The following is a 24971-nucleotide window of genomic DNA, read 5'->3' as shown; positions in this document are numbered from 1 at the left end:
GAGCGTGAAGGGTGGCGCGTGGAGGGTGGAGCAGGGAGCGTGGAGGGTGGAGCAGGGAGCGTGGGGGTGGAGCGAGGAGCGTGGAGCGTGGAGGGTGGAGCGTGGAGGGTGGAGCGTGGAGGGTGGAGGGTGGAGCAGGGAGCGTGGAGCATGGAGGGTGGAGCGAGGAGGGTGGAGCGTGAAGGGTGGAACGTGGAGCGTGGGGGGTGGAGCGAGGAGGGTGGAGGGCGGAGCGTGGAGCGTGGAGCGTGAGGGAAGCCCGCAAGCCCGCACTTGGAGCGTGGAGCCGGGCTCAGCTGAACGCCTTTGATGGCAGCTGCTCCTGAGGAGAGTTCCTCCACCTTGCGCAGCTGACGTCCTTTGAGCAGGCCTCAGCGACAACCCTGGTGCTCTCCCCACTCTGTAGATGGGGTCCCAAGGTCCCCTTCGGGGCTGTGCCAGGCAGAAGCCAGTTCTCGCGCCTCCAGACCTCTGCTCCAGGCTGGGACTGGGAACCACAGGTGGGTCAGAGGCCCTGCATGACCGCGGCCTGGGTGTGGGGCCGGGTCTGGCGCTTGCCCCTTCTGTGTGCGGAACCGTCGTCACCCGCATTTGTAGGACACTGAGTCTTGGTGAGCTGAAGTTTGCTCACCTAGTTTTGTGGCAGAGCTGGGATTTGAACCCAGGTGTGTCTGATAATCCACGCACTGGGGCCCAGAGCAGGGGAAGAGAGTTGGGTGCGGTGGAGGTGGAGGCAGGAGAACGGGGCTCCGTTCCTGGTTCTATCACTCACTCGCTGTAGAGTGGGTTTGTCCTCTGCCCACTCTGGACCTGGTCGCTCTCCGCCTGAAAGACGCTTAAAGACGCTTATTCTTGAGCCGTTTTAACTGCAGGGTGGGTGAAGGGGTCTGAAAAGGTGGGGAGGAGGTGGGAGCCAGGTGAACACAATGGGCGAGGCAATGAGATCCAGGCTTGCGTCGGGGGATGGGGTCAGGGCTGGCTGCAGGCTGGGAAACGTGGGGAACGTGCAGGGCAGGGAAGCTGAAGCAGACCATCACTACTGACTGCTTGCTGAGTGTAGTGTGTGGGCAGCTGTGCAGTCACTCTGTGTGGGTTCAGGCAAGTGCTCTTTGCAGGCTGAAGCCACCTGGGAGCACTGACAAAGAAAGGGCACCGATAGTGGAGGTGCTGAGCCAGCATCTTTAGGCCTCCAGAGCTGCCCACACCTTCGGAGACGCTGGCTAGAGGGAGAAGGGGGGGGGGCCAAGAACTGAGATCTGACTGATGGTTCCTGTCACCAAAAATTCTGAAGACATTTGTCATAGGTCCACTTGCCTGGCAAGTCTGGCCTCAGTAGTTCATCTCTTTCTCCACTGCTGAAACCACTAGGGTGAGGCCTTGAGGTCATTGGAGGGAATCTGGGGAACAGGATTCAGGCACCGTCTTCCCTCTGCTCACCAATGGCTGGTCTCAGCCTCCCGGCAGGGATTGGAACAGGGGACGTGGCAGGGCAGGCTCACTTGCTTGGGCACTTCTGAGTCCCTTCCCCTTCTGTTTTGGGCAGCCTCTTAGCCCACTTGGTGATATCACCTCGTTACCAGGAGACTGTAATGGAGAGAGAGTACTGGGAACAGGTCAGGGACATATCCGCACAGAGGGGCTGGGTCTCGAAGGATGAACCAGCAGAGCAAGATCAGGGGAGGGAGGAAGGGGCCTGAGCGGGAGTACAGAGGGTAAGGTCCCAACAGAGCTCAGGAAAGGAGGAGGTGCTCCTGGGGTGAGGCTGTGGGATGTCCCCTGAACATTGGGATATGGGGATGAGGAAGAGGCTGCTTGGCGTTCAGTATTCTTCTTACAATGGGACGTAGCTCTAGAAGAGGTCAGCTAATGGTATGTCAAGGCCCTGACACGTTTTACTTGGCCATTTGTGGCATTACAGGTGGGGCAGGTTATAGTGAAAACGAGGATTGGAATGTGAAGTCATCCACCTATTAATCAGTCCTCCATAAATTCACTCACCCTCCTAAAGTATTTATCTACCTAGGCGTCTATTCAGGATCCACTCGATCAGCCATGCATCCATCCATATATTCAGTCATCCGTCCATCTACCCACCCATCCATCCACTCACCAATACTCACTAAGTGCTTATTCTGTGCCTGGACACATGCTAGGCACTAGGAACATGTATATGAATCCACTAAAATGAACCTCTCAAACCGTGGAAAGCAAGAGTTCCCACACAGGTGCCCCAGTGCTGAGAGGGAAAGTCTTGGTACACCATGGAGTTCTCTGCTCTCACGTCATGCATAGTAGCTCTGCTTCCCTCTGTTTTACACATCAGAGTTAATAGGAGAGTGCTCCATTGCCAAGTGGAAGATTTTCAGCCACTGCATTAAAATATAACTGGAAAAATATAAGTGACCACCCACAGGCCTTTCATGATTCTATAAATATAAGATGAAAGTGATTTATTCCACTATTGAGATAGATTCTGCCACTTAAATAAACTCACCAAAATTGATTATAGCAATTCAATGTCAAACAGTGTCAACTGAGTATAATACGTCTTGTGATGATATAGGAAAACTGATTTGGGAACCTAGGCCTCATGTTCAATGAGGGGACCTAAGACAGCCTTTCTTCAAATAATTGATAAGTAAAAAGCCCCACAGTATTCCTTTTTAGTTCGAAAAGTGCAAGTCTTAGCAGCAGCTGACAGGAAATGTGTGATATTTACCCGGGCTGTCTTTTGATGATGACTCATATTACTAGTGCATTTGCTACTTCTGATTACCTATGTTTCAGTACTAGTGTCACTTTAGTGCTTGAATCCTATAAAGATTTTTGCAGTGGAAGTATAGTTCTTGGTTACCTACTACACTTAGAAACAGGTCCTCATTCTGTTTTTATAATATGTTTTTTGCATTCTACTCTAAATCAAAGCCAGTGTTGAACAAAGAGATGATGCTGTGCGCGTTTCTCTCTTGTGTGTGTTTCATCAGCTCGCCTTCCCCATGGCTCTTGTAATAAGGCAGTGGTGTATAGCTGGGCCTTTCATTCTTGTGCATTTAAAAATAAATGTCACTGCAGGAGAAATGCTGGCTGTGCTAGGATTGAGCAGAAATTGATTTTGAAATGATAGTAAACGGTTGTTAAACCAGACACTGAACTTCACGCGCTATGGTGGTTACATTACTTAGTTCAGTGTTTTTAATGCTCAATGTAATTCCTATTTTAAAAGAATTTAAGGAACAACCCACAGGTTTCTGAATATACAAACTGAGAAATAACATACTCTCTGGGAATCTGATAGTCATGTTGTTTTAGATAACTGGATTTTACACTTGGTAGATACGCCAGTGCACTAATGTCACTCAGGTGTAATTGATCATCCTGTTCGCTCGCAAGGATGAGGAGAGCCACTGTGCCCCAGTGCTATGATTCTTATTGTTTAGACAGTGTTGGTGACATACTGTGCATGTGTAGTAGCCACGTGTACTATAACAGTACTTAAGCTATTGGGATCACTGTCAGTATTTTAGTGTTGGAGGTACTTTTTTATCTTGAAAAAAATGAGAGATTTTTAAAAAAGTTTAAATTGTTTCACGAGCAGTCCTTTAAGTTTCATTTAACCTAAAACCTGAAATTTCAGTAATAGACAAAAACCCTTTAACAAGGCTGCCGTCCAACTTAAAAGGTGCCCACCTTGGCTTTCACATTTGTAGAAATGTATTCTTTGAAGTGCAGCAATAGAATCCTCTGCTCCTAAGGAGTACAAGAGGGTGTCCCCTAACTGTGTGCTCCGTATCGTTTTATTTTCTGTAAATTTTGAAGTTAAATATGTATAAAGCAAATTATATACAAGAATAGATAGTCTATATATAAAAGTTTAAGAACATCTGTGCATCCAAAGACATGATTATAAGAGTCAAAAACCAGTCCACAAAGAGGGAGAAGATTTTTGCAATAATATATCCAACACAGGACTGGTGGTCAGAATATATAAAGAACTCCTAGAAATCAGTAATAAAAAGACCCAATGAAAAAGTGGGCAAAAGGCTTAAACAATCACTTCACAAAAGAAGATATCCAAGGTGTTAAATACACTGTACTTAATCACCAGAGAAATTCAAATGAAACCACAAGGTAATATCTCTACTGTCTAGCCGAATTGCTAAAGTGAAAAAATCCAGACAACGCCAAGCATTGGTGAGGATGTAGGGCAACTAGAGCTCTCATGTATTGATGTTAGGAGTGTGGATTGGTACAGCCACTCTGGAAAACTGTTTAGCTCTATCTATTATCTAAATTCCACTCCTGGGCGGAATGAATTCTCCAACAGAAAAGCATCAGTATGTTCACCAAAAGTCACATGCTAGAACAGTGCTGTCCAGTATGGTAGCCACTAGCCGCGTAGCTACTTAAATTAATGAAAATTAAATTAAAATTCAGTTCCTCAAAATTGGAGGTGATTCAAAGAAATAGAAAGCTATCCCATGCTCCTAGATTGGAAGAATTAGTGTTATTAAAATGTCATACTATCCAAAGAAATCTATAGATTTAATGCAATCCCTATCAAAATACCCAGGACATTTTTCACAGAGCTAGAACAAATAATCCTAAAACTTATGCGGAGCCATAAAAGACCCCAAATTGCCACAGCAGTCCTGAGAAGAAAGAACAAAACTGGCAGATACACACACTACTATATCTAAGATAGATAACCAACAAGGACCTACTGTATAGCACAGGGAACTCTATTCAGTGCTCTGTGGTGACCTATATGAGAAAAGAATCTAAAAAAGAATGAATATATGTATAGATATATAATTGAATCACTTTGCTGTACACCTGAAACTAACACAACATTGTAAATCAACTACACTCCAATAAAATTAAATACAAACAAACAAAAAACCACCAAAAAACAAAGCTGGAGGTATAACCCTGCCAAATTCCAGACTATACTACAAAGTTACAGTAATAAAAAACAGCATGGTATTGGCACAAAAACAGACACATAGATCAATGGAACAGAAAAGAGAACCTGGAAATAAACCCACACACCTGTGGTTAATCAATCTATGACGAAAGGGGCAAGAATACACAATGGAGAAGAGACAGCGTCTTTAACAAGTGGTGCTGGGAAAACTGGACAGCCACATATAAAACAATGAGATTAGAACATTCCCTCACACTATATACTACGAAAATGAACTTTAAAAGGGTTTAAAGACCTAAATGTAAGACATGAAACCATAAAACTCTAGGAGAGAACATAGGCAGGACACTCTTTGACATAATTTGGAGCAATATTTCCTTGGACCAGTTTCCTAAGGCAAAAGACATAAAAACAAATTAAACAAATGGGACCTAATTAAACTTAAAAGCTTTTGTACAGCAAAAGAAACCATCAACAAATGAAAAGACAACCTACAGGATGGGAGAAAATATTGGAAAATGATGATACCAACAAGGGATTAATGTCCAAAATATACTAACAGCTCATACTGCTCAATATTAAAAAAAAATCCAGTCAAAAAATGGGCAGAAGACTTGAATAGACATTTTTTCCAAAGAAGACATAGAAATGGCTAACAGGCACAAGAAAAGATGCCCAACATCACTAATTATTACAGAAATGCAAATCAAAACCACAATGAGGTATCACCTCACACCTGTCAGAATGGCTGTCATCAAAAGGACCACAAATAACAAATGTTGGAGAGGATGTGGAGAAAAGGGAACCCATGTACACTGTTGCTGGGAATGTAAGTTGGTGCAGTCACTATGGAAAACAGTATGATGTTCCTTCAAAAACTGAAAATAGAACTACCATATAATCCAGCAATTCCACTCCTGAGTATATATCTGGAAAAAATGAAAACACTAATTCAAAAAAATTTATGCACCCCAGTGTTCATAGCAGCACTATTTATAATAGCCAAGACATGGAAGCAACCCAAGGTGCCCATCAACAGACAATTGGATTAAGAAGATGTGGTATATATATACAATGGAATATTACTCTGCCATAAAAAGAATGAAATACTGCCATTTGTAACAATGTGGATGGACCTAGAGAATATTATGCTTAGCGAAATAAGTAAGACAGAGAAAGACAAATACTATATGATATCACTTATATGTATAATCTAAAAAATAAATGAATGTATATGCAAAATAGACTCACAGATATAGAAAACAAATGTGGTTATCAAAGGGGAGAAGGAAGGGGAGAGGGACAAATTAGGGATATGGGATTAACAGATACAAACTACTATACATAAAATAGATGAGCAACAAGGATATACTGTATGACACAAGGAATTATACTTATCTGGTAATAACCTATAATGCAAAAATACTGAATCACTATGCTGTACACCTGAAACTAATACAATATTGTAAATCAAGTATACTTAAACTAAAAAAATTCAGTTCCTCATTTGCACTAGCTACATTTCAAGGGCTCAATAGCTGCACATGGGTCATGGCTATCATATTGGGCAGTGAAGATACAGAACATTTTCATTGTTGCAGAAAGCTCTGTTGGACAGCACTCTACTAGAATGTTCACTATTCATTCATAGCCCCAAACTGAAGACTACTCAGATGTCCATTAAAGTAGAATGGATAAGTTATTTGTGGTATATTGACACAATGAAATACTATACGGTGATGAGAATAAGTGATCTACAATTATATACAATACTGTGGTTGAATCTCACAGTGGAATGTTGATCAAAAGAAGCCAGAAACAAAAGAGAACATCCTGTATGATTCCAAATGTATAAAGGTCAAAAACAGGCAAAACTAATTTATGGCGACAGAAGTCAAGACAGTAGTTGACCTGGGCATGGGGTAGTGACTGGAAGAGCACACGGTAGATGTTCTGGGGTGCAGCTTATGATGTGTTTCTTGATCTGAGTGTGCTTAGTTTGTGAAGATTCATTGAGTTGTACACTAACGATTTGTGCCCCTTCCTGCATGTATGTTTTATACAGTGGTGCGCTGGCAAACCAGCTTTCCAGGAAAAAAAAAAAGAAAAGAAAGAAAAATCCCTGATTTGTAGTGTTGGTTGCCAATTTCCATGGTGTAAATACTCCCATCATGATGGATTTCAGGCTGGCTACCAATGATTAAACGGGTCATGAATCTCCTGAATATTTAAGTATTCACTCTTGTGAGCTGGTATCTCTACTAAACAAACAAAAAACCAACCCCAGAGAATCCCCAGAAAAGGAATTCCTCAGTTCAGTTCTCACTCCTAACTTTCACAGGTCCTCCTGGAGTCTTGGGGACCAGAGGGGAAGGACTGAGTAGGCAGGAGGGAAAGGGTTTGCTAGTCTGACTGTCCACTGCCTCCATGTTAGACTGAGGGGGGACTATGTTCTAACAACCTTTGTCCTTTTAAAGACTGGCTTGGTAAGCCAGTCCTGGTATTACCATGCCCTCAGTATGATTGGCTTAGGGGTGGACATGTGACTAAATTCTGGCCAATAAGACATGGGGGTGGTGTGCTGGGGAACTTCTGGGAAAAGTTGTGTCACTGCCTGGGTTGATGGGGCCATCTTTTTTTTTTAATATTTATTTATTTGGCTGTGCTGGGTCTTAGTTGCGGCAGACAGGATCTTTGTTGCTGCATGCGGGATCTTTAGTTGTGGTATGTGAACTCTTAGTTGCTGCATGTAGGATCTAGTTCCCTGACCAGGGATTGAACCCAGATTCCCTGCATTGGGAGCGTGGAGTTTTAGCCACTGGACCACCAGGGAAGTCCCTGACGGGGATCATCTTGCAATGCAGAAAATGTTGGTGTAAGAAGATGGAAAGAACCTGGGTCCTTAATGATGTCCATCCTTGACCACTGAAATTGAGAACCCTAACGCTGTTCCGTCTCAGGACTTCCCTCCCTGTGCGGAAACAATAAATGTCTTTATTGTTAAAAAAACAAAAAGACGTGGCTTTTGTCAAACAGTTTCGCTTTCAAAAGAGGGCTGCTCTTTTTCTGCATCTTCACTGAGAACAGGGGAGCAGGCTCCATGTGGAAGGAGCACTTTATGTGGAGTCAGGCTGGGAGCATCAAAGTTTCAGCCACAAACACGCTGGGTGACCTGGTCCAGTCCCCAATCTGCATCTCAGTTTCTCCACCTCTGGTGTGGGGCAGTTGGGGCAGAGTCCCAGGGTAAGTCCTAAAGGGTCAGCAAAGGACCTCTTACATCCAATCTACAAGGTAGAGAGAACACATTTTCTTGCATTGTCCCGTTGTGTGCCTGTGATGGGATCCGGTGAACGGCTGGCATCTGGCTGGCCCCTGATTAGAGCCTGTCAGATGAAGGTGGCCAAGCATGCCATGCTGTGTTTCAACACTAGCCTGGGGCTGGCTGGGAAGGGAGAGGGAACACGTGATCTCCCCTTGGAACGGGCTTGGGAGGACCCTGCAGAGAAGACCGAGTGAGTTCTGCAGCTCTCGTTGTGGAATGCAAGAGCCAGAGGTGAAAGATAGAACAAACTCTTACTGAGCATCTATGTGCTCACCAAACTCTCAGTCATCCTGGAAACTGGGTCTCATAATCCCATTTCATAGCTGAATAAACGGAGGCTTGGATGATTTAAATACATTTGCTCCAATGGTTTTTTGAACCTGCGTCTTTCAGCTCTTGCTGTTTTTACTGTATTAGACTACATCCCCAGCCTTAGCCACATTCCTAGGGGAGAGAAACATCATCCAGTGGCTGAAGGCCCTGGCGGATGGGCAGAGGAAAGCTCTGGAATGACTCTCTCGAGCAAGGCCTGGAGGTCACCTATGGACACGTAGGTTGGGTGGGGTCAGGTGGGAAGAGGGAGCAGCCCTTAGAAGCTGATGGTTTGGGGGCTAATGGAGGATACGGTTCTTAAATGCAGAGAGAAGCAAATAGAAGGAACTCTAGGAGGTGAAAATGTATCAAGCTCTCAGAGGGAGTAGCGTGGCCAGTGCCCTGGGCTTGAGCCTGGAAGCCCTGCTTTTGAAACCTGTCTCCTCCGTCGGTAGCCCCTGGGTCCATGGGGCATGTGACTTCTCTCTTGGGGCCTCTCTCTCCTGTCTGGGAAGTGTGCAGGCCTGCACACTTCTGTGGTGACATCACAGAGGAAGACCAGCCTTTCCTAATCACCCTGGGCACAGTTCCAGGTGCAGGATGGGTAGCCAATCTAGGGTAGCCCTTGGCAGAGAAATGGCAGTGTCCTTACACATCGCTGTTTGCAGGTCAGTCCTCTCCAGTGTACTTGACTTTGGGGTGCCGTGGGTGACAACTCTGGGGGTCATGCTTTCCTTGGCAAGATTTCTAGATACAGAAACCAACCCAAGACTCAGTCTCTAGATCCTTCCCTTTTCCACGCTCCCAGGGTTGTGGCAGAATAGGCCGGAGGGGGACAAGAGGGGGGCAAAGAGGGCAGTTAGTCCAGTTAGGACAGTGGTACAGGTGATGACAATGATGTCTTTGGTCCTGGGGCTTAGAGGTGGAAGTGGCAAGACGGGGTCAGATTTGAAAGTGAAACTGTTAGGATTTTCAGATTAATTGGTTTGGGGGTAGATGAGAAGGAGAGCAGTAAAAACTGAGAAAGTTTGGGGTTTGAGCACATGGAAGGACTGAGCTGCCATTTCCTGAGATGGGGAAGATGACGGGCAGCTTGGGTGGGGTCTTTGAGTCAAGATGTAAGGTTTTGACATGTTCTATCTGAGATAAGCTGTAGACACCCGAGTGGACATCCGAGTGGAGATATGGGGTGGACAGTTGTATATCTGAGTCTGGAGTTCAGGGAGAGTCTGGAGCTGGAGATGTAAATTTGGGGACCGTCAGTGTATGGAAGCTGCTCAGTACCATGAGGTGGATGAAGTCACCCAGGGAGCCCACTGCCAGGGGACGGGGAAGTGCAGAAACTCTGCCAGCAAGGAGTGCTCTGCAAAAGCTGGGGCTACTGCTACTGTTATTAGTACTACATGATGCACTCAAGCTGAGGTTGATGCCCTCTTGCCAAGGACTCTAATATAAAACGATCGTGCATTTAAAACTGAGCTTAGCTATCAGATGCTGAGCTCGACCAGAGAACTCTGAGGAGGGGCAGCCAGGATGTTTATGGGGTTGCAGAATGGACTTTCCATTCGAGGGGTGGAGGTGAAGGAGCAGACTTGACTCTACCCTTTCTGTCCAGCTGCAGATTATCCAAAATTGAGCCCTGGAAAGACTCACCGGGGGTGTATCCCTGACCCCCACCATTTTCCAGCTGTGTCACCTAGACTAGCTTCTTCACGTCCTTGAGCTTCAGTTTCCTCAGGCCTGAAATGGCCACACTGACCCCTCCTGTGCAGAGTCGCTTCTAGGAAGCAAGAAGGCCACATAAAGAAATGATCATAAGGCCTTGTAAGCCCTTTATCTGTGGTACCTCATTTGATCCTCAGAGCAGCCCTCTTGAGGTGGACAGTCCTTTCAACTTCCAGTTTACAGATGAGGAAACTGAGGCTCAGAGAGACATGGCCAGCCGAAGTCACTCCTTCTATTCCCTTGCCCGTTCCAAAATCAGACCTCAGCAAGGAATGGACAAAGGTTTCATCTCACAGGCTAATGATTATTGGGTAGTGCCTGCCTGTGTTCAGAGGGAGTCTGAGGTTGCATTCGGGCTTAGTGGGAAAGAGCACTGCAGTTGATTAGCAATGTCTGCTCTGGGCAGAGAAGTGGTAAATTGCAGAGTGTGCCCCATCATTTGCCCTCCTAGCTTTCAAGTCCTTCCTTCTGTTGACAGCGAAGTCTCTGCAGAGGCAACAGTTACAATGAGCAGAGCAGAAAACAGGAGTGTCCGGTCCAAACCCCGGATTCATCTCCAAAGTCCCCATCTCTCCTCATTTCCCGCATTCTGTTACCAAAGACTTGGGTCATAGTAAGCTGTGTAGAGAGAGAGTGGTCAAAAGACAAGATTTTCAAGTTTCTTGAGCATCTCTCGGTGCCTGGCACCGAGCTAGATGCTCCTTGTGGTACACCACATCTGGGCATCAAACCGAAAGGCTATTATGACTATTTCCATTTTACAGATGAGCAAATTGAGGTTTCTAGACATTAAGTAGCTTGCTCCGGATCACACAGCTGTTAGTGTCAGTGCCATGTTGCACTCGAACTCAGGCACTGTCTATCACATCACACCAACGCTGAGGGAGAGTCAAGCCCATCCAGAGACTTTTGCAGGCTGCGATTCCTTCCAGCCCTGTGGGCAGCCTGTGAGCTTAGCAGAGACAAGCCCCACCTGATTTCTCTGTGGCTCTCTTTCCTGCTTGGCTACAGGCTCAGTCTCCCCTGCGGCCCCGAAGCCCCTCCTCCCCCAGATCCGTCCGTTGAGGCCACCTCCACCTCACAGGGAGCTCTGTGGAGCTGCCATGTGCTGGTGGCGAAGAAGAGGTTGTGAAGCATCTGTTCTTGGAGCCTGGGTCCTGGGGGAATCCTGGGCTGCCCTGCCCAGCTGGGGCCAGATGGAGGAGGCTCCCATGCCTCCAGCCTCTCTGAGGAGCCAGGCTGGTCCTCCTCACTCAGTGCTTAGGGCTGGAAATGGCTCACAGGCCTGCACTTGCAGGGAGACGACCAGACTTCCCTCCTGCAGCCTTGTGGCCAGAACCCTCAGGGCTTCCCCTCCCCTGTTCTTGCTGCCTCTCCCTGCCCTAGTCTTTTCATCTGCTTGACTGGGCAGAGGGGCATGGAGGTCTGCTGGGGCTGTCTCTGCGAGGGGCCGAGATGAGCTGAGATGCTCGGAAGGTAAGATGGGGCCGGGGATGTGGTAGGACCTGGGAGAAGTGGGCCCAGCCTGGTCTGCTTCATGGCTGCCCAGCTCCTGAGAGGCCAGTGGATGGTCCCACTTCACCCAGTGTCTGAATCTGTGGGTACTGGGCAGACGCCTGCCCATCGCCCTACTCCTCCCTGCCCTGGATCCACGTTCCCTACTGACTCTCCCTGACCTCCTGAACTCTCACTCCTAGGAGGTGGGTCTTGCTTGGGAAACTCTAGGGCTTGTTTTTCCTTCTGGGGACTTTCCCTTTTGCCCTTCTCAGTCGGCAGGGTGTAGGGGGTGTGGAAACCTAAACAGGAACAAGCTGTGATTCCTATCCTAAGTTTTCCAGGTTTTAATGGTCTTTGGCACCTTTGCATGTACTGAGCAAGATGATTTTGTGAGCTAAGAAGGTTCAAGGATTCCCTGGTAGGTGTCTAAATTCACAGAGCGGGAAAGGAGGTGCTAAAAGAAGAGGGTGTGTGTTCACGGCAGGGCCCTCTTTGGACTTCCGGCTTCATCCCTCATTGCTCCGGGTCAGGTGTATGTGGATGTCTGGGGCCCTTGTGCATCCCTTCCAGAACCTGCGTGAAGGCCTCTGGTCTGCGAGCCCAGGAGGCCGCCCATAAGACATCTGCTTCACCTCGATTTGCTCACTTGTCTGGTTGTTCCATAAACATCTACTGAGGCAGCAACTTCCAGGTGGGGTCTGAGGAGGGGCCCGGATGGTGGGGGGAGTCAGAAGGGAGATGTGTTGACCCAGTTTGGAAACCCCGGGGTCTCCTTGGGCAGTTGGCAATGATGGGTGTGTTGGAGGAGAATTGACGGTCACTCCCAGATTTCTGGCCTGAAGAACTGAGTGGTGGTGATGGTGGTGGTGATGGTGGTATCCTAAACCAAGACAGCAAAATCAAGCAAGCCAGCGTGGAGGGGGAGACAAGGAGTTCAGTCTGGGACAGGCTGTATTTGAGCAGTGGAGACGGGGGCTGCCCAGGGGAGCCAGGCAGCAGAAGGCAGAAGGAATCAGAAGCTCAGGCAGAACTGGGCTGGGAGAGAGCCAGGAAGCTGCCGGCCTAGACGCTGCAGTTGAGAGCAGAGTGAGGATGAAATGGTCTGAAGTGTTTGGGGCGAGAAGGCCAGCAGGATTGGAGTCTTGGGGGACCCAGCATCCCAGGTCAGGTGCGGGAAGAATCCACCCACCTCCAGCACCAAAGGAGACCAGGAATGGATGGTCAGAGCCCAGGGAGCCAGAGGGGCTGGAGGAGGACCTGAGGGCTCAGAGTCAGGAACTCCTCAGTGGAGGAGTTACCTAGAAGACTGATGTGACCAACAGCGTCAGATGCAGCTGAGAACTGGAAACTCTGGGATGGACTTAGTGACACAGATGCTGATGTGTTGGTGTGGGGTTGGAGGAGCCAGATTGAAGCAGACTAAGGGTGCTGAAAGGGGTGCTGTGAGCACTTCTTAAACAAGTGCAGAGAAAAGGTAAAGAGTCTGATTGGACAACATGAGGAGAAGAATCCGGCAGAGAAGGGGAGAGATGATGGAGGAAGGGGTGGGCCTGGACAACCCCATGGGACCCAACTTGCCGTTGCCTGGGACACCCTTCTCCAATTGAAATCTGAATAGACCCCAACCTGTAGATGTTAGCAGAGCTGCTCTGGCTGAAGCAGTGGGTGGTGGGGCTCCTGGGTTCTGCCTGCCTGGGCTCTCCTCACCCTCCAAGGAGCCTCACAGTTGCCCTGAGCTCCTGGAACCCACTGGCCTCAGTCCCCTTCATTTTAGAGATGAGGACGGGCTGGCCAAAGCCACAGAGAGAATCTGGTGGCAGAGTGAGGAGCTTCAGCTTCTCCCCCTCCAGCACCTCATCCACAGTGTCTGACTGTGCATTTATTTATTCAACAAACATTGAGTGCCTACTGCATGCTAGGCGCTGGGCCTGTCGGTGTGCGGCAGGGCGGTGAGGGGGGAGGGGAATCAGAGACGCGCAGGAACTGCTTCTGACCAGCCCAGCATACCCATGACCGTACCCTGGAGTCCTCAGGAGCTGGATGCACAAAGCCCTGTCCTGGGCTGTCGGCCCCTATTAGTGCAGATGGGCGGGGCTCCGAAGGGCCTGGCTTGAGCCCAGAAGGTTCTGGAAAGCCCTCCGCACTCAGCAGCCCCAGCCTTCTCCACTGCCGGCTGCTCCCAGGAGTGAGGGCACAGCCACCCTGACCCTCTGTGGGGCAGGTGTCCCTGGGCTCCGACCTGCTCCCCCTGTGGCTTTGCCACCTGATTATGCCACAGCAGCAGCCATGGTGACAACAGTAACAATAATTCATTGAGCTTGTCCTACCTATCAGAAAGCTTATCACTCTTGACCTGTGCCCTCCTCGGTACCCACGGCAGCCAGCAGCCAGGCTGGGCTCCCCCGCCCCCTGAACACCACTCTGCACAGTGAACCCATTGCCACCTTGTCCTCCCCGGCCCACCTGGGGATGATCGCTCCCAGACGGGGGGCCAGCTCTCCCCACCCCGGCTACAGCAGCCCTTTGATGTTCAAACAATTGACAGTTGGGATTTCGACTATATGCAAGAGAGGCCCCCAACCCCACGATTTGGGACACGTAACCAATGGCGCAAATTTGAACAGACACTGGTGAGCGGGCCGAAGGGAGATGACAAGTAGAGGGGGGCTAAGGTGGGGCCCTGAACTCACACAGACTCACAGTCCCGCCTCACCACGGAGAAGGGATGGGGAGGTTACGCACGTCCTCCCAAACTGCAGCAAATGATGGTGGCTTGAGGGGGTTCAGGGGACATCATGGGAGGAAGCAGGTGGCTGCCAGGGGGAGAGGCGAAGGTGACTCTGGGGTAAGGGTGGCAGCATGAGTCGGTGAAGGCAGGGCTGATGACGACTAGGGGAGTGAGCCCTAGGGACTGCGACCTTGAGCCCCGGGGTACACCTGGTTGTGTCCGTCGTCTAGACGCGTGGGCATCAGGGAGCCATGAGAAGAATGTTACGGGCAAAATCATCTATGGCTTCATTAGATGGAAATGAATTAGTAAATGAGGGGCTGTATGGCGGGGCTACTCCAGGAAGGGTTTTCTAGGACACTGAACTCCAAGGAGTGTGTTCTGTGGAGCACCCATCCCGTGAGACATTCCTTGTGGTCAACTAGATTTGGGAAGATCACTGGGCTTTCTCTTTGCTGTGGAGCCTCACAACACAGCACCATATTAAAGGTTCTGAAAAGTCCAGCAAAATCTACTTGACGTCTCACTCAGCGTTTCCCACACTCACTTGACCATGGAATTAAAAAAATAGTAACCCCATTAATATCCCTTGGAGGACCCCTGACCCACACTTTGGGAAGTGCTCATGCAGAGGGATTCGCAAAGTGAGATGTCTCTTGCAGATGTCAGGAGTCTTCTGTGCTGCCCTCCCCCCATCCGTCATATCACATCACACCCTGATCAGACCCCTGGAGCTCTCTGGCCAAACATCCTAGAGATAATTTCTGCAGTCCTGACTCTGCCCTCACCTGGCCCTGGTCCATGGGAAGATGTGGGGAGGAGACTTACAGGGGCAGGGGCGTTTGAAGGACATGTAATCCTTGGAGCAGAACAGCGGAGCCAGCCTGCCCACGTGCACAGCTGTGATTTCTCGCAGGGAAGGACCCTCCGCTCACCTGCAGAGACACAAACAGGCAGGTGATGGGGGTGTCCATACAGCACCTACTGACCCTGCAGGGCGCTCCTGTACCCTCGGCTGTCAACCTCTGGGGAGAGGATGGTGACTTTGAGAGCATGGGCCTAGTCTGAGTGGGGGCCTGGAGGGCTCTGGGCTGCAGAATATGGGGGTTCTGGGCAGGGGTGGCACAAATGTGTGCTAGGTTCTCAGTCGTCAGTGGAAGGGGGGAATCTCTCTCCTGGGTGGACCCTTGAGAATCTTGTAACTGTCAGGGCTGGAAAGACCCTTAAAGATCAGTTCAATGTCCTCATTTCACAGAAGGGGAAACTGAGAACTGGAGAGGGTGAGGGACTAGTTTAAGGTCCCATAGCTGGCTTTGGAAGGGAATTCATAGATGCCTAGCTCAGACCTTATTATCATCATCATCATCATCATCACAACAGTTTTAAGAGAAACATGCTCTGCTCTTTTCATTCTCATTTTATAAATAAGGCAGTTGAGGCTCAGAGAGGTTATGAAGCTTTCCAGGGTCACACAGCTTCTAATTACAGGCTGGGACTAGAACCCAGGTCTGTTTGACTCCAAAGCCCACACTGTCAGCCAGCACACTCCCTTAAAAGGCACCTAATATATTAAATTACCAATTCAGAAATAAGAACCTGGAGAATGAAACTGTTCCCCAATTCCCCCTGTACCCCCAAGTAACACCCAGGTGTCAGGATGTCTGGGCAGCAAAGGACTGCCAGGTCACTCTAACACCCATTTGCAATGGAGGAGACATTTTCAGAAAGTAATCCATCTTCCCATGCTGCTTGAGATCTGAGTTGATTCAGTCTCTCCTGGTATGTCCCCAGGTGACAGGAGGCTATGGGAATATTAGGGAGTTACAGTTCTTATTTCTAGGCAGTGCGGTCACTTCACGTGCAGAAACCAAACTGCACCTTTGGATGGATGTGGAGCCGAGCAGGTACTTGCAGGGGAAGCTGTCAGTCATAAGCCAATGGGAGAAGAGCCTGGCCCCTCTAGGTCCCAGGGGACATTCGGCTTCCCTGATCCTGGGGATGGTATCATTGTGGACAGAACTTTTCTGTAAGAGGCGGGTCCAGAGGTCCCACCCTTTTCTCCTCCAGGGATCCCTTTTATCATATATTTTTTTTCTCCAAATGGGTCCTCTGTTTTGACGGGGCCAATTGGCCAAACTACACTAATAACTGATTATTCTATTTAACAAACAAATCAAACACCTATCTTTGGAGAGCCTGAGCTCATTAGTCCGATTCCTGAGTGCTGATATCAACTCTGCCACTTCCTGGCAGTGTGACTTTGGACAACGCACTTCAGCTCTCTGAGGTGCAGCGTCTTCCTGGGGAAAGCAGGGTAAGGACACTTAACCTGCCGTGAGGACGGGGGTTGTGTACGGAAAGCCCATGGCAGGAGTGTGTGGCTGCAAAACGTTCATTCTGCTGCCTGAGGGGGGTGGGAGGGAGGGGCCATGACTGCTGCTGACCTGGGAATCCCTCTTCAGGTGGCTTCTTCCAGCTCAGCCTGTCCTGGTGTGAACCCCAGGCTGGCCTGACACCCACTCCCAGTCCCCATAGAAACCCAGTCAAGAGTTCAGATGGGGGAAGTGAAGGTAGGATGTGATCTCCCCAGGCCTGGTAGAACCGGCGTGGCAGGCTGCTTGGGGAACTGTGATTTCACACCAGAAAACTCACAGAGCATCTCAGGGCCTGGGATCTGTGCTTTCTAAAAATACACGTGTGTACGTGTGTCTGTGTTCATTTCTGCGGGTGTGCTGGTGTGCCCTGTGGCCGCGTGTGAGTCTGGAGGAGGATGTAAGTGGGCTGACAGGTCATCTCTTGTGCTTCCTCCAGAGAGGTCTTTCTTAAAGGCAAAATGGATTTTGTCACTTGATGAAAAGTCTTCCACAGCCTCCCGTGCCCTGAGGAAAATGTGCTGGCTTCCGCGCCAGCCTCCACAGTTCCAGGGCTGTTGCCCTCTCTAGTGAGGTGGCATAGTGTGGGCGCTTAGTAAATGCACACTGAATGTACACTTACTGTAAGGCTATCCTGGTGGCACCTGATGCCATGGAGGGTGCTGACCAGCTCCGACACTTCAAGCAGCTGTCCCCAAGGTCCTGCTTCTCCTAGAGGCCCCCTGTACCCCCTCTTTCCTCCCACTGGGCCTTGTGGCACTGAGATGAAGGCTGGGGTTTTGTAGGGTGTGGGGAGGTGAGAGATGACCTCCCAGGGAAGGGGGCACCAAAAACCCTTGCGTTACGTATCATTTTCCATGGTCAGTTTGGGTGTTTGGTGGACAGCGTGTTAGGTTCCCAGGTGGCCAGGAGGCTGGCAAGGGGCCGGCAGGTTTGGCCATGGGTCAGGTAGACATTTCCGTATGTGGAGATGTTCTGGGCACGCCGGCTTTCAGGGTGGCTCACGTTCACCAAACACCTGCGTGTGCCAGTTAAGATCACCGAAATTACTGCAACAGGTGCCCCGAAGTGGGTAACAGTTTCATTTTGCAAATGAGAAAACTCATAGGCTCCGTGACATAATAACCCACCCGAAGTCACCCAGAGAGAAGAGGTGGAGGAAGAGCAATGCAGGGACGGAATCTGTCACCCCTCCCCCCCCGTGCCCCTTGGTTACTGCAGGGCCACCCCACAGAGATCTGACACCAGGTCACGTCTCCCCCCCACGCCCGCCTCACTCAGCACCCAGCATCTGAGGCGAGGCGTGTCCCTGCCTGTGACTCATCTCCGACTGGATTGTCTGGCTGGAAACTGGAGGGCGGGCCGGCGGGCTGCGGTATTCCAGGTTCTGAAGTGGCTGAATGGTGGGCGGCGAGTCCACGTCACTCCCACTTTGTCCCTGCTCCCGGAATACCTCCTTTCTGTAGCCACTGCGACACTGATCTCGATCAATGAGCCTGTGGTTAGTGGACTGGCGCCGTATCCCTGGCGGAGGCGGCCAGGTAACAGCGGGGACAGGACGGTCAGCGCATGCGCGGCAGAGGCACCCGGACTGGAGGGTTGAGCTTCACCGGAGTCCACGGCAGACGGGGCAGGGCCAAGCAGGGGCTGGCCTCCGGGATGGGCCACGTCTATGCAGCGCCCGCTCAGCCCACTGGATCTCAAAACAAATCCCCATTTTACAGTTGGCACAGAAAGGAGTCTCAGAAATGAGGGAGGCGGGTCTTTAGTCTGGGACCCAGCTGATGGTTTCCTTAATGGAGAAAAACATTCCTTGGCAAGTGCGGGTAGATGTCATTACAGGCATATCTCGGAGATATTGCGGTTTGGTGGTCGCGAGGCTCCAGACCACCGCAATACAGCGAGTCCCACGATTTTTTTGGTGTCCCGGTGCATATCAAAGTTAGGTTCACCCTATACTGTAGTCTGTTAGGTTTTGCAGTAGACATTTTTTCAAAAAAAAATGTACATACCTTAATTTAAAAATACTTTATTGGGACTTCCCTGCCGGCCCAGTTAAGACTCCCTGTTCCCAATGCAGGGGGCTCGGGGTTCGAACCCTGGTCTGGGAACTAAGATCCCCCATGCCGCATGGCGTGGCCAAAAAAAAAAAAAGAAAAAAAAACTTTATTGCTAAAAAACGCTAACCATCATCTGAGCCTTCAGTGAGTGGTAATCTTTTTGTGACAGTAACATCAAAAATCACTGGTCACCAAAAAAAAAAAAAATAAATAAAAAAAATAAGGGCTTCCCTGGTGGCGCAGTGGTTGAGAGTCCGCCTGCCGATGCTAGGGGAAGCGGCGGGTTCGTGCCCCGGTCCGGGAAGGTCCCACATGCCGTAGAGCGGCTGGGCCCGTGAGCCATGGCCGCGGAGCCTACGCGTCCGGAGCCTGTGCTCCACAACGGGAGAGGCCACAACAGTGAGAGGCCTGTGTACAGCAAAAAAAAAAAAAAAAAATAACTGGTCACAGATCACCACAGCAAATACAACAGCAATGAAAAAGTTTGAAATGTTGTGAGAATCACCAAAATGTGACATAAGGGACATGAAGTGGGCAAATACAGTTGGAAAAATGGCATGGATAAGACTTGCTTGACGCAAGGTTGCTCCAAAACTTCAGTTAGTAAAAACAAGCAATATTTATGAAGAGCAATAAAACGAGGTATGCCTGTAAACGTTTGTCATGTGATTAAATGAAGAAGCAAATGAAAAAGAGTGAGAGGACGGTGGCAGAGAGGCTGGCAGAGGACACGGAGGTTTGCAAACAAGTAACTTGGTCCTGATGTTAGAAAAGGGATCCAAGTGTGTGACAGCCTCTGCAGCAAGGAGGCCTTCTGTCCCCGTGCAACATCTGGCCACATGTGTGCTACACTGGGTTGGTCAGGAAATGCGTGGAGGTTACTGGGTCTTCAGGTTGCCTTGATTTACCTGGAGTAGTCCTCTACTGGGTCAGCTGCCTTCCCTGCTGCCACCAAGGCCCAACTTCTAAGACTTGACATACTGACTAACTACATAAACCGGTCCATCTGCAAATCAGCAAATAGGTCCTGACCAAGGGTGTAGAGAAGCCTGATTCAGGGCCCAGAAAACACCAAAGAGGGCATAGAAAAGTATTATTACAGTGGTGAAACATGGGATGCGACCCCAGTGTCCAATAAGAGAGGAGAGGCTGAGAAAAGTTTGGCATACGCTTATGATGGAATATTGTATACCCATGGAATCATGTTTTTAAAGAAATTTTAATAACAGAAAAGACTTTCAGTATACTGTTAAGAGGGGGGAAAAACCCCACCAGGTAAGCAGGTTCTAGAACTCTGCCTACAATATGATCCTTATTTTGTAAGGGGGAAAAAAAAAAAAACTAGAGAAAATATTCACACATAGAAAAAGATTAAAAGGAAATAGACTAAAATACCCACAGTCACGAACTCTCTGGGCAGTGGTGGGATGGAGGAGGCTTTTTATGTTCTTTTATTTTTTAAGAATGATTTTCCAAATTTTCTTCAATGAACATGTATTACTTTTATAATCTGAAAAATCATTAAAATGAAGATTTGAAAACACCTTTTATGCTAACAAAATAAAGAATAACTGAATAAATCAGTGACAGTTAACTCATTGGAAGTTTTAAGCGCTAATGTAGTTGCCTTTGAACGTGCCATTTTTTTATTGCCAAAATTTAAAAAAGTTAACTTGTATTTGAACTTACTGATAAGGAGCTTTATTAACATGTTAGGAAAATAATCTCCACTGGTTTTAACCTTCATCACATTTTCCCTGGCGCTTGAGCAGGTCCTATTTGCCAGATTTTTGAGAGAACAGTTTCTGCCGTGAACCTTAAGGTTTATCTTCAGGCAAACTAGACACCTGGCAATAATAATAACAATAATAGACCTTATGTTTGTAAAACACTTTATACTTTGCAAAGCATACGAAGTGCTGGTTATTGTTCTAGTCCCTGGGGATATGAGAGTGAGCAAAATGGTTAAAAGTCCCTGCCTTTGGGGAGTTTACATTATATTGATGAGGGCAGACAATAAACAAATGAGTAAGATATATAAATGTTGGGGGTGATAAGCGCTATGGAGAAAAATGGAGAGAAGAGAGATAGGGAATAAATGTGGGGGGAGCTGCTCTTTTAAATCAGTTTGATACTGTTTGAATAGAAAAAAAATGAAGATGTCTCTAAAAATTCTATAGCCCATGGGCAATTAACACATAAAGATACAATGATTGAAGATCTCCATTGAGGAAGCATTCCATTAACTAATTACATATCATCTAAGATGCAATGTGCTAATTAACAATTTTACAAACTCATAAAATTATGATGAGTCATAGTGATGTTTTAAGTTTTCTATACTTAGCAAAGTTAGTCCTTAACCTTTCTAAGCCTCAGTGTTCTCATCTATAAAATAGGGGCAATTATAGTACTTAGATCAGAGGGCTGTCCTCAGACTCCAGACAGAAAATACTTATGCTTGGGAAAGAGCATGCATTCAGTGCATGTTCACAATGCAGACATAGCAAGGCCATCGCGAGGGGTCCATTCGTCCCTGCCACGTGTTTCCTGTATATTGTTTCTCCAGTCCTCGCAACTATACTGGGAGATGTAGACGATTTGTTCCCCTTTTCAAGAGGAAATTGAGGCTCTGAAGGGTAAATCTCCTGCCCAGAATCACAAGCCATAAACCCAGGCAGTCCAGCTCCAAGAAGCCGTGCTCTCAGCCACAACTGCACTTTGTGCCAGGGGGACTCAGAAGCCCTCCTGGCTTCAGTTTCTCTCTTGAGGAGGCTGAGAGCTGGCTGCCACCTTCTCGTCCCTTACCCTGTGCTGTGAGCACTTCCAGGGCAAAGGCTTCAGGTAACAGGCATCTGAGTGTGTCTAACTGATTATTCCCCAAGACTGAAGGAGGTGCCCGTATCCCCATCACGTTGCTGCCTGGCTGTACTCCACTCTGTGAACCAGGTGACACAAACCTCCTAAATTAGTTTCTGATTAACTCCTTTGGGAAGAAGAGGTGAGGATTATGGAAGATGCTGGGATGTGACTCCCTGGTGGGTGAATGGGGGAGGGGTGGGAGTAGGCTACAGAGGAAGAAGACGACGGGGGGGGGGGGGTTTGTGTAGAAACAGCCCCCAGGAGGCAGCCCATTCTGCCTGTCTCACTAGGTCCCCACCAGGCAGCATGTGGACAGACCCCCCACATCCCCCCGTTCTCACAGCTGGGGCACAGGTGAGCAGGACTAACGCGGGTGTCCACAAGCTGGACACTTGTTTTCTTCCCAACGATGCTCCTGGTTACCTACACCCTCCATGCCACCCCAAGGATTCCAGCATCCTCTCCCAGGCCTTGGGCCTCATTGGTTCTGCTCTGGGTCTGAAGCCCCAGCTGCACAGACTGGGCAGATCTCTTCCTGGGGCCCTTCCAGCTCTGAACTTCTAACCTCTCAGTCAGCCACGGGCTTCATTTCCTCTCCAAGGGTTATCATTTCTGGTGCCTCGTGGCTCAGTCGCCTGGATGAACACACCACGGTCAGCGCAGGTTCAGGGTTGGGACCCCTCCGACTTCCCGCTGTCTCCTTGCCCTGGTGGCTGCTCCCCCTGCGGCTCTTCACTGCCTGTCTGAACTGTCACCACTGGAACACCCAAGCCACCTGACTGTCTACTGTCTGATTGCTCCGCAGGGAAAGCAGTCCTCCCCAGGCCCCGGTCCCCGGAGCGGAGGGAGGTGTGAATTCCCTCGCACAGAGTGTGAGCAGCGGAAGTCAAGGGCAGAAGAAAGAGCTGATCAGATACGGTCATTCCCAACCTGGATGGAGATGACAGGTAGGGAGGCGAGCACCGCTGGGAAGCAGATCGCCCGGGGAGGAGGGAACAGCTGAGAAAGGGCAGGCCCTAAAGAGAGGGATTTGCACCGCAGTTAGATGTCAACAAGCCCTTGGGGGATTCAAAGGCCTCCTTGGAGGGGGGCTTGGGGGGTTGGGAGGGGGTCGTGTCGCCGCCACCTCAGGGCAACTCGCTCTGCCTCAGCACCCACTGGTGCTGCGTGCTTCACAGAACGACACCTGTGGTCAACCTGAATTGAGTGAGGGCTGAGTGCCAAGCACCATGCTAGGCCCCCTACAAGCATCGCCTCACCTCCCAACCCATCTTCCCCATGTTTCAGATGGGGAAACTGAGGCTCAGAGAGGTTAAGTATCTTGCCTAACATCACACGGCTACGAAGTCTTCCAAGCCCACCCTCTGGTTCCAAAGCCCTTAAACACTCTGTTCACCACAGAATCCTACCTACTTGTCAGCAGAGGCAATTGAGGCACAGGGAGGTGAAGCCACTTGTTCCGGTAGAGCAGTCAGGATGTTTGAGGAGAGTCAGGGGGGGCTTGCGCAAGGCAGGTGCCCATGGACTGTGTGAATCAAGACCAAGGACCAAGCTCCTGGAGCCCCCGCCGCTCACATCTGTCACTGGTGCCCTCCCCTTCCCAGCCTGGGCCTGGCCATCTCCGCTGGCACGGCGCGTGGGATCAGGAGGGCAGCCCTGGGTCCTCCGCGCGCCAGCCTCAGGACCGCTGGGCCGATGGGGAGAGGGGGAGGGTCGTGCGAGTCTGCCGTGGGTCTGGTGGGCACTACCCAACTTCCGAGAGCGATTAGGGAGAGGCGGCTGTATCGCTTGGCGCTGCGCAGCCAGCCAGAGCAGCCGCCTCGGACTCAGCCTCGAGTCCCGCTTACCGCGCCAGGGAAAGTCGGCCCCGGAGCTGGAGAAGGTGCGGCGGGGACACCACCTCTCCCACCGATGGTGCTGAGACAGGCCAGCGTGGTAGGCATCGAAGCGGGGGCATGGCCCTGGTGGCCCGCCCGCCGGAGGGTCAAACTTCCCGGCTCGAGGGGCGGGGGTGGGTTCTAGCTTCAAACTCCACAAAGCCCAGAGCCCCTTTCCTCTCCTACCCCGACGAAAAGTGCGTCCTAGTTTACCCTTCTTGGGTGGGTTGTTCAGGGGTCCGCGAAACCGAGGGCGCGGGGTCGTGAAGACTGTCTTATGCTCCCTCCGTGGGGTGGATGTTTGTTTGGGACTCAAGTCGGGCAAGAACCGGGAGACCTCTCCGTCCCTGCGGCCCGATGGCATGCTCAGGGGCAGCCACGGCCCGCGCGAGTCCCGGTGGCCCGCCCGGGGGCGCGGGGGTCGGGGCCGGGGTCCGCGGGAGAGCGGGGTTCCTGTTCGGAGCGCGCTGCGGATCCGCCGCGGACCGCGCTGAGCGACCCCGGGTGTGTGCTTGCGCCGGGGCCGCAGCAGAGCGCGGGGGAAGGGGCCGGGACCCCCTCCCCGCCCCTCCCCAGCGCCGCCCCCGGCCCCACGCCCCTTACTCGGCTTGGCTGCCTCGCTCCGCTCCGTGCGCCGCACTGCCGGCTCCAGCTTCGGCTCCAGCTCAGGTTCCCGCTCTGGCTCCGCTCCCGCTCCGGTTCCCGCTTGGATGCCGCTGCGTTCGGGCTCGGGCTCCGGCGTCGCGGGGGGGGCGCGCCGCTCCGCCTCGGCCTGCTCGGCGCGCAGGGGCGTGGCGGGGCGGGGCCCTGCCGAGCCCACCTGGGGCCTGAGATCCCCGGCCGAGGCGGTGGCGGCGGCTTCCCGGCTTCCCGGCTTCCCGGCTTCCCGGCTTCCCGGCTTCCCGGCTTCCCGGCCCTGCCTCAGCCCCGCCCGGCCGCCCGAAGCCCTGCCTCAGCCCCGCCCGGCCGCCCGCCGGCCCAGCACCGCCGCCCACGCCACGGCCGCCCGCTCCGGCCGCCCTGCGCCGCGGCTCCGGGGCCTCAGCAGCGCTGGGCCGCCGCCCGGGTCATTCCTGAGCTGGGGGGACGCGGCGGAGGGGGAGGGCCGAGCCGCGCCCCTCTGCGCACTGCCAGCCCGACACCCACACAGCGGCAGGCGAGGCGGCGCGGCGAGGAGGCCGAGAGATGCAGGGAGGCCGGCGTGCCAGCCAGACGTGTGAGGACAGACGGACAGGCGTGTGTAGAGAGTGACATACAGATAGGCGGGAGCAGAGGCGCAGACTCAGACATGT

The 24971-nt window shown here is 50.7% G+C and overlaps 1 protein-coding gene across 1 annotated transcript in view; it reads right to left on the bottom strand.

Annotated features, from left to right (window-relative positions):
- The window catches only part of BEAN1 (brain expressed associated with NEDD4 1), a 39272-nt gene extending 14920 nt beyond the window's left edge, over positions 1 to 24352 (bottom strand). The window contains exons 1-2 of the mRNA XM_060000933.1: positions 24283 to 24352; positions 15337 to 15443 (exon numbers count right to left, since the gene is read on the bottom strand). Coding sequence (XP_059856916.1) covers positions 15337 to 15361 — 25 coding nt within the window. The 5' untranslated portion in view covers positions 15362 to 15443; positions 24283 to 24352. The remainder of the gene's footprint in view (positions 1 to 15336; positions 15444 to 24282) is intronic.
- Positions 24353 to 24971: the final 619 nt, after the last annotated feature.

This window comes from Delphinus delphis, chromosome 20 (genome assembly GCF_949987515.2).
Source record: "Delphinus delphis chromosome 20, mDelDel1.2, whole genome shotgun sequence".
Taxonomy (NCBI): Eukaryota; Metazoa; Chordata; class Mammalia; order Artiodactyla; family Delphinidae; genus Delphinus; species Delphinus delphis.
Note: the sequence above shows the minus strand (reverse complement) of the source record. Positions and strands in the feature narration are given on the sequence as shown.